We start from the raw sequence: 13,238 nt of genomic DNA on the forward strand, positions 1-13,238 counted from the left end.
ATAACAACAACAAACAATAACCTATGCCATAAATAGGCTTGTAAATGTAGGAAAAATATATAATCAGGAGATAATAAAACTGACAAACAGGATCTTCAAAAAATTCAAATATCTTTATACATTAAAACCTTTTCCCAATAGGTTGAAAAGAAATCCCACAAACTAGGGAAAACCATGTGGTAATGACATTTCAGTCAAGAGTCCCATAACTTAAGCTTACAGAACATTTCAGGGCCTCCACAAGTACAAACCTGGAAAACCAATTACACAAAAGCATAAAAATTCTTGTCACCATAAAGGCTATTAGGATGGCCAACAAGCACATGATGAAATGTTCAAAATCACTGGCAATTAGACAGATACAAATCAAATCAATGAGATACCATCTCATGCCAATAGGAGTTGCAAAGTTAACTAGGACAGCAAGCAATAAGGGTTAGGGGAGAGGCAGAGAGATAGGAACTCCCTGCACTGCTGGTAGCATTGTAAAAGGGTGCAACCATTCTGGAAGTCAATTTGGTGTTTCCTCAAAAAGGCAAAGACATCCCATATGGCCCAGCTATTCCACTGCTAGGGTTATACGCTGAAGAAATCAGAGCTGTGGCATGAATGGAGACACAGTGGGGGCTTAGACAAAGAGCTGCACTGTCAACCCACAGGCGAGAATCTATCAGCTGCTCTGTGGGAGAAAGATCGGCAGTCAACTCTCATGCAAGTTACTGTCAATGAAAACCCACTGGAGGGTCAGCTATGAATGGATTCTGACTCAGTGGTAGATAACAACAACTTGTTCATAGAAGCATTATCACAACAGCAAGAAAATGGAAACAGCCCAAATGCCCATCAACAAATGAATGAACAGAGAAACGGTGGTATATTCATACAGTGAAATTCTATGAGGTATTAAAGAACAACTAAGTGTTTGTAAACTAAGACACAACCTCAGGGAGTCTACAGAGCATCATGTTGAGTGAACTAACTCAGGCACCAAAGGACAAATCCTACATAAGGCCATTAATGTGAGAATAAGATGATAACTGAGCAAGAAATAGATAAATGTTGAAATGGGGAAGGGCGAATGAAGAAAGGGGGTGTGAAAAGGGGAGGGGAGACAGCAGAAATTAGTGGGCAGATGGGGGAGGTGAAGGAATAGGAAAGATACGATAGAGACTTGAAGAGACAGGGTGATAAAAGGCATAAATCAATAGTAATTAATTACATAAAACACAATGAGTGGTTGTATAAAACGATGCACATGAATGATACACAGTGTAGATGAATGATTGTATGAAACACAATGTATGTGAATGAAACACAACGCATATGGCTGTTTATATGTAGCTCCGGTGGCCTAGTGGTAAGAAGCTGCACTGCAATCCCCAAGGCATATGATTCGAATCCACCAGCTGCTCCGTCAGAGAAAGATGGGCAATCTCCTCCCATGTGATTTACTGCCTCTGAATAATTTCTGGAGGGTCAGCTACGGGGTGGGTTCTGACTCAATGGCACACAACAATATGCATGATGAAACATAGTATATATGAATGATTGTATGTTGTTGTTGTTATGTGCCATTGAGTTGCCTGTGACTCATAGTGACCTTCTGAACCCTGCTCTATCCTGAACCAATCTCATTGTCTCTGACCTAATCCCTTTTTCCCATCACTGAGTCAATCCATCTCATCCTGGATCTTTCTCTCCTGTGCTGTCTCTCCACTCTTCCAAGTATGATGTTCCTCTCCAAGGACTGTTCCCTCCTTGCCGTATGCCAAAAGTATATGAGACAGAGCTTCAAATCCTTGCCTCTAGGAAGGAGCCCAGTTTCACCCTCTCCAGGACAAAGTTGTCTGTACTCCTGGCAGTCCACGGTATGTTTAACACTCTTGTCCAGAACCACAACTCAAAAGTACCAATCCTTCTTCTACAATCCTTACTGTCCAGCTCTCAGATGCATAGGAAGTAATTGTAAAGACCATGACCTGGATCAGGTTCACCTTAGTATCGAGACTGACTCATTGCTCTTCAGTACTATAAAAAGGTCCCTGACAGCAGATTTTCCCAATGCCGTTCATCTTTTGAGTTCCTGACTGCTGGTGCCAAGAGTATTGATTGTGGAACCAAGCAAGCTGAGGTTATTAATAATCTCAATCCCTTCTCTTTCTTTTATGAAGTCGCCAATTGGCCCAATGGTGAGAATCTTTGTTTTCTTGATGTTGAGCTCCAATCCATATTGAAGACTACAGTCCCTGACCTTCTGCAGCAACACCTCATGTCCTCTTCAGTTTCAGCAAGCAAGGTTGTGTCATCTGCATAACACAAGCTACTGATGAGTCTTCCTTCAATCCTGATACCACATTCCTCCTCATAAAGTCCAGTCTCCTGAATGATGTGTTCTGAATATAGATTTAAAAGGAATGGAGACAGGATGCATCTCTGATGCTCACGTTTCCTGATTCTGAACCATGTAGTGCTTCCCTGCTCTGTTGTGACTGCTGCTCCCTGGTCCAAACATAGGTTTTGCAAGAACACTATTTATTAAGAGTTCTGGGGTTCCCCATTCTTTGCAAGATTAGCCACAATTTGTGGTGATCCACAAAGACAAATGCCTTTGCATACTCAATGAAATACAGATAGACATTCCTCTGGTACTCTCAGCTTTCAGCCAAGATCCATTTAACGTTGACTACGATGTCCCTAGTGCCACAGCCTCTTCTAAACCCAGCCTGCACATCTGTAAGTTCTTTGTTGGTGTATAGAAGAGAATAAATGTACTTGTAGGAAACATAATGTACAAAAATTACTGTATGCAAATCAATAAAGAGAGAGGGAGAGATATGAAGCTTGAAAGCAAAAATACCCATGGTGTTTTCTTGTTAAGAAACATAACAATTCTCTGTTGATAATTCAAGTGAAGGGTTAACAATCAGGCCTGATTAGAAGCCTTAGCCCCACAGAGGGAGGGACATTCTACTTCTTGTGTGTCTCGAGTGTCACTGTGGACACAGATAGGGGACCGTGCCTCAGAACCAAACCAGAGACCAAGCAAACCCCCATGTCAGAATTCTCCTGCCTAGGCTCATCCCAGCCTCTGTTAGCAAAACAGTAGGAGATTGTCTGTACCTGGAGAGGACAAAGAGGACAAGGCAAGGTACAGAAACAGCCAGCTGCAGTGTGCGCCAGTCCTGGATGGCGAAAGCAATGCCTCCCAGAAGCGTATTCCCGATGCTGATGGCACTGTAAAGCAGGGACATCTCCATTGCCTGATATTTGGGCAATGTCCATTCTGACCCTAGAAGAAAACACAGGGGTCGTATTCATTTCAGGCCAAGGGTCATTTCAAGAACAATTTCAGGCATAGGGATAATAAGATGTATAAACTATTGACTTACTGAGGAGGAAAACATTTGTCATCACATTTGTGATACAGAGTCCGGACAAGAAGCGTAAGACGCAGTAAACGAGGAAGGTGGGAGCGAAGGCCACACACGTCTCTGAGATGGCAAACTGGAGGAAACACCATCTGAATACTAACTTCCGTCCAAACCTGAGAAATAGCAGATGCAAGATTATTGAAGGACAAAAAATAACATGTGGTGACCTCGAGAACCTGCCATTAGCCAAACTCTAAAGTCGCAGTCACAGTCTTTCAAACTTCTAAGTATGTTGAAGGCTTCTTATACCAACCACAAGCAGATGGGAGTCAAATGTACAGTAAGAAAGTTCAACCACAGGAAGGATCCACATAAGACCAGCAAGTGTGGATTCCCCCGCATAGCGTTAGCCGGGTTGCAGCTAAGATCAGAGTCCAGACAGGACTGAGCACCCTCTGCAAACAGCGAGTTCTGCCCAGCCTGCCACCCGAGGGGATGCCTTGTCTGAACTTTGGTCTTAGTTTAAAGATTAAGCTTACCCATTGTTATGTTGGCAACACTTAAGTATAAGGAAAATATAATCTCTGGAGATTGAACTTTTTGAGGATGATTGACCTAAACGAAATAAAAACCATAGTGAGACTAAGAGAGGGGCCTTTTCACAGTGCTAAGCTTGTGAGAGGACCTCTGCCTCAATCTTCCCTCTTTTCGGAATTCATTTCCTCGTGTCCCTGCTTTCTTCTGTGTCCAGTTTGCACATCTGGCACCCGAACCAGGGACCTGAAGTAAGTGGCAGTCTCTCTCTCTCTCTCTCTCTCTGGCATGGGGAAACCAAAGGTAACTGAAGTCTTTCAGGAAAATTTCCTTCAGGCAGAGTCAAGAGGATTTCCTCACCTCTCAGAAGTCAAGGGTGGAAGTAGAAAAAGGTCTCATGAGGATTCCCTCACCCTTTGCAAGTCAAGGGTAGAAATAGAAAGCATTTCATGAGGATTCTCTCACCCCTTGAAGGATAAAGTCAAGGGAAGAATTAGAAAAAATTTCATGGGGACTTTCCCAAAACCGCTGAAGTAAATTTCTTAAAAAAACTCAGAGGAAGAAGTGAAAAAAGAGCCATGAGGAACATGCCATCCTCTGAAGCTCAATATCTTTCTCTCTTAAAGGAGTTGTTTAAGCACTCCAGGGTAAAAGTGAAAGAAAAATCTTTTATGCAGTTTTTTAAATGCATTAAAAAACATTGTTACTGGTTTCAGCCAGTTGGTAGATCTCAATTGGACTTAAAAACTTGGCATAATGTTAAGAGAGATTTGCAAAGTGCACATAAAAAAGAAAAATCCCCATTGCTTCTTGGCCAGTATTGACTTCGATAAGAAGAGTAATGATGTCCATGCAGGATTGTACACATAACAAAAAAAATTTTACAAAGACAGAAGGCTGAATCTTTGGATGAATATGAATTAATTGATACTACATTAGAGAAGGTTAAAGCTGAAGGCAAGAAAAAGCCCTTTTCACCTTTAGAAAGAGCCTTAGGAAGACTCAGTCCTGAATATGGTTTAAGAAAAAAGAAAAAAGAAAGGAAAAAAGTGCTAAATCTCAAAGCAGAAGCTTATCAGTATTTTTGTAGATTGTTTTGGTTTTTTGGTATATTTTGTTTAAGTTTGTTGTTTCTTTGTTTGGTTTTTAAGTTTAATGTGATAATAGGTTTGAGCTCACATAATCCGATAATTTCTGGGAAATAGGAAAAGTAAAAAATATAAGAATGAAGCTTACATAAAAGAAAACTCTTAATTTAGAACATTAAAAAAGGCCACAATGTAAGCAATAGAGTGAAGATAAATGCATACATACATACATACATACATACATACATACATACATACATAAATTAGAAACTGCATAGATAATGTGATCTAAAAGTTTAGAAACAAATAAGAAAGAAAACACAATTTTGTTCCCAGGGTAAATGTAAAGAACAAAAATTATAAAAAGATATGTCATAAAAGTCAAATACCTATAAAATCCAAAAAGTTAGACTTTCTAAAGTGAAAAGAAACAAAGTAGTTTTTTTTTCCAAGTATAAGTGCCATGTTCATTATAATAGAAAGACACCTCTGAGAACAGGTGCAGGGCACAGCAGTGGCCCCTAACAAGAAAGAAACTAGAGGCTTTAAAACAAAGAGAGTTGTCTTCAATATCCAGTGAGCAGAGGCTGTCTCATGGAAATAAGATCCCTAAAGAGACTGTAAGACTGATTATAGGAAGAACTGGTTTAATAAGGAACATTTGTACATATTAGAGTGATATCCCGATTATAATGGAGAAATAATTATAGTGACAACTACTTGACAACATCAAATCTTGTTAAAAGGCCAAAGAGTAGCTCAATTATTGCTCCTGCCTTATATAAAACAAAGGGCAATTCCTACAAAAAGACAAAGGTTTGGCAGTACTGAGACTTATATCTATTGTAATACTATCATTAACGATACCCATCCTCAAATGACTGTAAAATTAGAAAGATATGAAATTCAAGGATCAGGTGATACCAGAGTTGATGTATCTATCACTGCTACTCATCTTTGGCCTAGTGAATTACAATTAAAAGATGTCTCTGTTACTTTTACAGGAATAGGAACTATGACAGGAATAAAACAAAGTGAATATATGTTAAAATGTAAAGGACCCGAAGGACAGATAGCAAAATTACAGCTTTTCATTGCAAATATTGCAGTTTCATTAGGGGGAAGAGATTTGCTAGCTCAATGGGGAGCCACGTTGCAAATTCCTACAATTTCAGAGTAGGCTAAGAATATGATGTTAACATGAGCTATCTCCCTGGTAAGGGATTAGGAAAGAAACAACAAAGGATGGTCAGCTTCGAAGAACCAAAAGTTAATCATAGTAGAAGAGTTGTTGTTGTTGTTGCTTTGTGCCGTCCAGTTGCTTGCAACCAAGCCGAAGGTGGGTGATTTTCATCTGCGGCCCTCGGCCAGGTTCAAATTATTTTCCTGTCAAACATTCTTCTAGGTGGTATAGCACTGGTTTGTGTGTTGTTGTACAGAGGTGACTTGTGGTTGCTGTGATGCTGAAAACTGTGACACTGGTGTGCCAATCGTGGTAATGGGCACCCATGGTGGACAGTGTTGGCTGGAGCTTCCCGACTAAATCAAGCCTGGAAGCAGGAGCGGCATCCACTTCCGAAATGGCTTGCCTCGGGAAACTCTATGTACGAACAGTGCTCAGGCTGTTCGTTCATAGGGTCACTATGAGTCGTCTACGACTCGACAGCACCAAACAACAACAAACAACATATTATCATATGGTTACAAAAATCATCTAAAAGACACTTCATCCCTCTCAGCGTCCAGGTTACAGTTGTAATTTCTTACAATATCAACACTACCACATTTTTTCTGTTGTTGTTTTTATGTGCCATCAAGTCACCTGCAATTCATAGCAACTCTGTGTACATTACTCTGAATCCTGCCTTATCCTAAGCCAGTCTCATCATTTCCAACAGACTTAATCCCATTTCTCCAGTCACTGAGTCAATCCATCTCATCCTGGGTCTTCCTTTCCTGTGTTGTCTGTCCCTCCACCCTTCCAAGCATGATGTACCTCTCCAAGGACTCATCCCTCCTGGTCACATTACCCTAGGTATGAAAGACGGAGCATCAAATTCCTTGCCTCTAGGGAGCAGCCTGGTTTCACCCTCCCCAGAACAGACCTGTGTTCTCCTTGCAGTCCATAGTTTGTTCAGCACTCTTCTCCAACACCACAACTCAAAGGCACCAATGCTTTTTCTATCTTCTCTAGTTATTGTCCTGCTCTCTGATGCATTGCAAGTAATTGGGAAGACCATAGGTGCACCTTAGTCTCTAGACTGATTTCATTGTTCTTCAGTGCTCTAGAGAGGTCCTGGACAGCAGACTTTCCCAGTGCAATTCATCTTTTGCATTCTTGACTGCTGGTGTCAAGAGTGCTGATAGGAGATCAAGTAAGCTGAAGTTTTCAACAACCTATCTCTTCTCCATCCATCACAAAGTTGCCAGTTGACACAAATGTGAGAATTTATGTTTCTTTGATGTTGAACTTCAATCCATATTGAAGACTACAGTCCCTGACCTTCTGCAGCAAACATCTCATGTCCTCTTCAGTTTCAATAAGCAAGATTGTGTAATCTGCATAATGCAGATTGTTGATGAATCTTCCTCCAACCCTGATACTACATTCCTCTCATAAAGCCCAGCCTTCAAAATGATCTGTTCTGCATATTGATTTAAAATGTATGGGGATAGGATGTATCCCTAATGCACACCTTTCCTGATCCTGAACCATGCAGTGCTTCCCTGCTCTGTTCTGACTACTGCTTTCTGGTCCAAGTATAGGTTTCATATAATATTAAATATTTCATAACTACCCGTGACATGAATTGCCACTAATGTGATAACCAGTTGGCTTGATAACCAGTCTGAAGAAATTCTTAATCATTTAACTTACAGGGGGAGACTGGAAGATTCATAACACAGCCAAGGCAAAAAAATCCTACTTACAAATTTGTGCTTTTGAACACACAACAAATCCCCTTTCATCTCTTACAACAAATGAGCTTGTACTCTAAATCTCATGTATGGGAATCGACCTGAAGATCTCTTCCCTATTTTTTTTTGTATGTCTGAATTCTATGTTCTTTTCTTGTTTCACTCAGTACATTGAATAGATTTATCATATCAAATTATGTTTTCCAGTAACACATAAGGCATTCTTGGTAGGTTGTTGCTTCCAAGAGACAGAACTTAGCACTTACTGAAGTAAAAGATTCATAGTTAGAACTCAGTAAAGTTTATTAAATGAAACAAAGCATGTGTCAATAGATAAACAGTTCAGAATAAATAGAAGTGACACCTACCTGTCTGTGAAATAACTGTATATTATTCCCCCAACCAAAGACCCAATCATCAAAAGGAATTGAGCCATTGATCTTAACCATTGAGATTCACATACCAGGTCCCACTGAAAGAGGAAGAAAGAAATAAAAATAAACTTTAAGACTAAATTTAAAGAGTTTAGTAGAATCTAACAATGAACTCTTAAGCACAAAAGCACATTTTTCTGTGATACAGGGCTTGACTTCTTCTGTAATTCCATTCCTAGATATTCTCCCCTATTACCCTAATACTCTTCATTTACTAGCTTTTAAGCCTTCAAAATTCACTAGATTTTTCTTATTCATAATCTTGCTGCAATCTATGCCTGTATGCCTACATCTAGAAATTCTTATCTATGCTCCATAGACTTCCTACTACATTCATTGCATTAATTTATATACATGCTTGATGTCATATCTAAAATATAACTTTTTGAGGAAACTTTCTCTGATATTGTAGTTAACATTAAGCCCATGCTTTGGTTTTCATTTCTAATTCTGATCACATTATTTTAAAAAGCTGTTAAAAATTCTAATGTCAAGGGAGCTCTGGTGACCTAGTGGCAAGTAGCTGCACTGCAATCCCAGAGGAGCAAGGTCCAAACCCACGAGATGCTCTGTGGGAGGAGAGACAATTTTCTCTTTTACCAGTCTGTGCTTCATTGATTATGCAAAGGCGTTTAACTCTGTGGACCATAACAAACTGTAGCTGACTGAGAAGAATGGGAATCCCAGAACATTTGATCGTGCTAATGCGAAACCTATACTTGGACCAGGAGGCAGTTGTCAGAACAGAACAAGGGAACACTGCATGGTTCAAAATTGGGAAGGGTGTACGCCAGGGATGTGTCCTGTCTCCATACATTTTCAATCCGTATGCAGAACAGATCATCCGGGAGGCTGGGCTCTATGAGGAGAAATGTGAGGTCAGGATTGGTGGACGATCTATCAACAATCTGCGTTATGCAGATGACACAATCCTGCTTGCTGAAACTGAGGAGTATCTGAAGCACTTACTGCTGAGGGTCAAGGACTGCAGCCTTCAATATGGACTGAGGCTCAATGTCAAGAAGACAAAGATTCTCACCACTGGACCAATTGGCAGCATCAGGATGGATGGTGAAGTGATTGAGATTATTCACAGCTTTAGTCTGCTTGGCTCCACAATCAACACTCTTGGCACCAGCAGCCAGGAAATTAAAAGACGTATTGTGTATTGTGATGGGAAAGTCTGCTGTTAGGGACCTCTCTAAAGTACTGAAGAACAATGGTGTGTCTCTTGAGCCTAAGGTGCGTCTGGTACAGGCCATGGTCTTTGTGTTTTGTTTTTTTTTTTTTAGGCCATGGTCTTTGCAATCACTTGTTATGTGTCAGAGAGCTGGACAATGACCAGGGAGGATAGAAAGAGAATTGATGCTTTTGAGCTTTGTTGTTGGAGAAGAGTGCTGAGGGTACCATGGACTGCTAGGAAAACAAACAGATTCATTCTGGAGAGGGTTCTCCAGGCTGCTCCTTGGAGGCAAGGATTCTGAGGCTTCATCTGACATACTTTGGTCATGTTGTAAGGAGAGACCAGCCCTTGGAGAAGGACATTCACGCTTGGGAAGGCCCACTGGGAGGTGGATTGATTCGATGACTGGGGCAATTAGGATGAGTGTGTCAGAGATAGTGAGATTGGCACAGGACAGAGCAGAATTTAGAGCTGTTGTACATAGGATCGCTATGAGTCGCAAGCGATTCAACAGCACATAACAACAACAACAACAACAACAACCAGTCAGATATGATTTGACGGTACATGTACAAAAAATAATAATAAAATAAAATCATTTTAAAAAAATTCTAATGTCAGGTGCACCATGTTTACATAAGTGCCCATCAACAAACAAATGTATAAAAGAGAAGCTGTGGTATATTCACACAATAGAATACTATGCTGCATTGAAAAACAAGGAATCCATGAAATATTATTCAAAATGGGTGATCCTTGAGGACATTATGCTGAGTGAAATATCTCTGTCACAAAAGGACAAATACGACATAGTGCCACTGTTGTAAAATGAGACTGACATTGGGGTTGGGGGTAGACTGAGAAAGATGGGACAAAGTATGTATACTGCATTGAAACAGATGAGAGAGAGAACTGTTTAAAAAGGATATATGATTAGGTTTTATTGTCATGACAGGAGTCCAGAATGAAAGGTGAGTAGTGGAAGGGACTTGAGTGGAGGGATTGTATAATAATGAAAGAATTTTTCTTTTACTTTTGAAAGAGAGGAGCGAACTGGAGGGGAAGGGTGGGCAGGGAGAAACATGCAACAGTGAATGAATGGAAATCCAAAGTCTCTGTAAACTTTCATTAAAATTAATAATAATAATAAATTCTAATGTTTACATCCTATGCCCAATGATTTTTATTTAATTTGTCTTGGGAATGTGATTTGGGCATAAATTTAAGTCAAGATTATGAATAACCAAGCATAGCATTTTGTCACATGACGTTTCAATTGCTTTCTTTTAAAAAAAATGAGTCTTTCTCATTAGATTAGAACATTCTTGATAGCAAGATTCATGTTTATATGTTCAACTCGTTGTCTTAAATAAAGACACACACACATACGGAGATAGATTGACACAGTGATGGCAGCAACAGGCTCAGGTGTTGAGAATGGACAGGATTCAGATCTATTGCTCATAGGGCTCCTATGAGCTATACTCAATTCAACAGCACCTGGCAATAAAAATAAATAATGAAGAAAGCACTGATGGTCTGACAAACACAATACGCTTATTATCTCAGTTTCTAAAAGATTATCTAGGAACACTGGGAACTATTCCCATCACATTAAAATAGCTTAATGCCAATGTCCATCAATTTTATTCTTTATCTGTGCTCCAAATAATGAGATCTTAACTGGTGAAGAGTTGCACTGTTGATCCAAAGGGGTGTAGTTTGAATTCACTAATTGCCCAAAAGAGAAAGAGCATACTCTCCTACCATACAATTTACAGCCTCTCAAAGTTAAGTTCAACAACAAGTGTGAGGGTTTTTAGAGGAATGAAGAAAGAGATAACCACAGTGACCATGAAGGGCACATGCTTGGCAGATGATCATTCTTCCTATTAACCCCACACACCCCAATCACATAAGCAGGACTAGAGCTTCTTACCTCAGTCACAATAGTGGAGTAGAAGAAACTTTGATCATATACCCAACCATCTACACAGGGCTCTGTATTTGATTCATTTACGTTGGTATAGGTCCTGTTCATGTGAAGAAGTTCCCACTGGGGGTGGAGGAAACGGCGACACTTCTCTGGCCTCAGGTTTGTGTCCAGTGGAATGGAGATTCGCAAGAGGGCCTCAGGATTGAGACCATCAGTATCATTAGCTGAGACAGTTTTGTTGTCAAGGATGTGAACCCAGCAACGATGATCCGGGGTGGCCGCAATAAAGTTTTCCAGTAGAACATGAGGATACGATAACATCAAAATGACAAAAATGAAAATAATCTGATGAACATGGGCTCTCCCCAGGCCCCCAACTTGATCCAGAATATCCTCAAAGACCATTAAGGCAGAATGAGTAGTTCCCACAAGAAAGACACAGTGACTTAGGGAAAGAAGTTCAAAGAGAGAAAATGTTCCCAGTCACTCAGTCAGTTTTGATCCTGCTATTGCTTTCTCTTCAATGGGCCTCACATCACCACCTCAACAAGGCAATTTAAGTTTCTTTGAGTTCTTTAAGATCAGACAGGTAGATAGCTTCAACAAAGTCACAGAAACTTTCAGACATACAAAACCAAACCAACTTAAAAGACTTCTATGTAAAAGAAACTGTTCTAAGAACTTTCTAGAAAGTGAACAGTGAGCTTTCAGGCAGATACACTTTGAATTCAAATGAAAATATACTTGATCAATGATCTTCCATTCTTCTCAGGAAAGAGATGTTTGGAAACTCAAAGATGAACTGCTTTATGATTTTCCTCTCTAAAACACAGAGAACAGGGCTTTTATTGTTCAGGACTGAGTTTTTGTTAATAGAGTTAATGGGAACTAGCTTGAGTTAATTTCAGACAAAATGAAATTATAAGCATAAACATTACCTTTTGGTAAGTCAATATTTAATAGAATTTATGGTGATTGAAAGTTTTTTGGAACAGAGAAATAGAAATAGTGGAAAATTGAAAAACAGTGTATATGGACATTATTAATTTTGTATGTAAACCAATATATAAAAAAAGAAATAGTGGAAAATTCATATAACAGGTTTCTTTCAATGAATTTATTGATTAATCCAAGTAACTTTATTTTTCATTTTCCAGTGCTCATTAGTATATAAATAAAGCAATGTCTAAATATCGATGCGGATGACACAACCCTGCTTGCTGAAACTGAGGAGGACCTGAAGCGCCTGCTGCAGAGTGTCAAGAACTGCAGCCTACAATATGGATTGAGGCTTAATGTCAAGAAGACAAAGATTCTCACCACTGGAACAATCGGCAGCATCAGGATGGATGGTGAAGAGATTGAGATTGTACACAGCTTTAGTTTGCTTGGCTCCATAGTCAACAGTCTTGGCACCAGCAGCCAAGAAATTAAAAGGCGCATTGCCATGGGAAAGTCTGCTGTTAGGGACCTCTCCAAAGTGCTGAAGAGCAGTGGTATCTCTGTGGAGACTAAGGTGCGTCTGATACAGACCGTGGTCTTCGCAATCACCTGTTATGCATCAGAGAGTTGGACAATGACCAAGGAGGATAGAAGGAGAACTGATGCCTTTGAGCTGTGGTGCTGGAGAAGAGTAATGAGAATACCATGGACTGCTAGGAAAACAAATAGATTTGTCCTGGAGAGGGTTAAACCGGGTGGCTCCTTGGAGGCAAGGATTCTGAGGCTCCGTCTAACTTACTTTGGACATGTAGTGAGGAGAGACTGGTCCTT

General features: G+C 40.0%; 1 protein-coding gene across 1 annotated transcript in view; it reads right to left on the reverse strand.

The window, feature by feature from the left end:
• SLC22A10 (solute carrier family 22, member 10) overlaps positions 1-11,870 on the reverse strand; it is a 45,544-nt gene extending 33,674 nt beyond the window's left edge. Inside the window, exons 1-4 of the mRNA XM_006903114.1 lie at positions 11,469-11,870; positions 8,281-8,384; positions 3,390-3,544; positions 3,121-3,289 (exon numbers count right to left, since the gene is read on the reverse strand). Of these exons, the coding sequence (XP_006903176.1) occupies positions 3,121-3,289; positions 3,390-3,544; positions 8,281-8,384; positions 11,469-11,870 (830 nt within the window). The remainder of the gene's footprint in view (positions 1-3,120; positions 3,290-3,389; positions 3,545-8,280; positions 8,385-11,468) is intronic.
• Positions 11,871-13,238: the final 1,368 nt, after the last annotated feature.

The sequence above is a fragment of the Elephantulus edwardii genome, unplaced genomic scaffold, assembly GCF_000299155.1.
Source record: "Elephantulus edwardii isolate Elephantulus edwardi_28Jun2011 unplaced genomic scaffold, EleEdw1.0 scaffold00510, whole genome shotgun sequence".
Taxonomy (NCBI): domain Eukaryota; kingdom Metazoa; phylum Chordata; class Mammalia; order Macroscelidea; family Macroscelididae; genus Elephantulus; species Elephantulus edwardii.